This window comes from Fulmarus glacialis, unplaced genomic scaffold, assembly GCF_000690835.1.
Source record: "Fulmarus glacialis isolate BGI_N327 unplaced genomic scaffold, ASM69083v1 scaffold33356, whole genome shotgun sequence".
NCBI lineage: Eukaryota > Metazoa > Chordata > Aves > Procellariiformes > Procellariidae > Fulmarus > Fulmarus glacialis.
Genome location: NW_009220575.1, coordinates 2,346 through 3,432, shown reverse-complemented (window position 1 = coordinate 3,432; position 1,087 = coordinate 2,346). Strand labels below are relative to the sequence as shown.

At 62.3% G+C, this 1,087-nt stretch overlaps 1 protein-coding gene across 1 annotated transcript in view; it reads left to right on the top strand.

Annotated features, from left to right (window-relative positions):
• LOC104078970 (forkhead box protein O3-like) overlaps positions 1-839 on the top strand; it is a gene marked incomplete at its 5' end in the record, with an annotated part of 1,091 nt that extends 252 nt beyond the window's left edge. Inside the window, 2 exon segments of the mRNA XM_009580816.1 lie at positions 1-19; positions 22-839. The exon segment at positions 1-19 is cut by the window's left edge and continues 252 nt beyond it. Coding sequence (XP_009579111.1) covers positions 1-19; positions 22-839 — 837 coding nt within the window.
• Between the last annotated feature and the right edge of the window lie 248 nt (positions 840-1,087).

The window sequence follows — 1,087 nt, the reverse complement described above, 5'->3', positions numbered from 1 at the left end:
GCCCTTCGCAGCAGCGCCCCCCGGCCGCCCTGCGGCAGCGGAGCTCCAGTTTCACCTTCAACTCCAAGTGCTCCACCATGGGGGCTGCCACCAACACCTACTGCGGGACTATCTACAGCCAGCCGGCCATGAGCCTCATGCGCCGCCTGCCCATGCAGACCATCCAGGAGAACAAGCAAGCCACCTTCTCGCCCGTCAGCTCCTACAGGAACGCCTCGCTGCAGGACCTGCTCTCCTCCATCTCCTACGCGCACAAGGAGAGCATGGTCCCGGGGGACCTGCCCCTGCCGCAGGCCAGCCCCATGGTGCCGGCCCGTGGCCACAGACACAACCCGCTGCTGTGCGGGAGCGGGGAGCAGGGTTTGTCCTCCTACCCGTCCCACTCGGGCTCTCTCATGAAGAGCAACGCTTTGTACCACCCGTCACCAGCCGGTCACCACCCTGCGGTCAACACCAGTGCCTTAGCTAATCCTGTCAGCCTTATGAGCTTGCCCAGTGACACGTGCAGCATGACAGCCATGCCGCACCACGGGCATCTGCATTCCTACGCTAATAACCAAGGGGCACACATGAGCTTGCTGGATTCGCTGCAGGGCCCCTACCCGGGGGCTGTCCACCCCCCCGTGTTGGGCCAAGACAGGTTCCCAGCAGACCTGGACCTGGACATGTTCAACGGGAGCCTGGAGTGCGATGTGGAGTCGATCATCCTGAATGACTTTATGGACAGCGACGAGATGGACTTCAACTTCGACTCGGCTCTCCCGCCGCAGAACGGGCTCAACGTGCCCGCGCTGCCCGGGGGTCCACAGCCCACGAACCAGAGCTGGGTGCCCGGGTGACGCCCGCCCCGGGGAGGGGGGCTCGCCACTGAGAAGCCACGAGGGGAACATTGAGACTAACTTTTTTTTTTCCTTTCTCTTCTGCCTTTGTTTGTTAAGATGGGCTAGAGCCATCGGTCTGAGCTTGAGGTCGAACATGAAACACAAACCGTAGGGTCAAATATTGAGACGGGGGAGGGCCCCCAGCCCCCAGCCCACATGCGTGCCCGATCTGCTGGGTCCTCCCGTGAGAATCCTTCCCGTTAGAA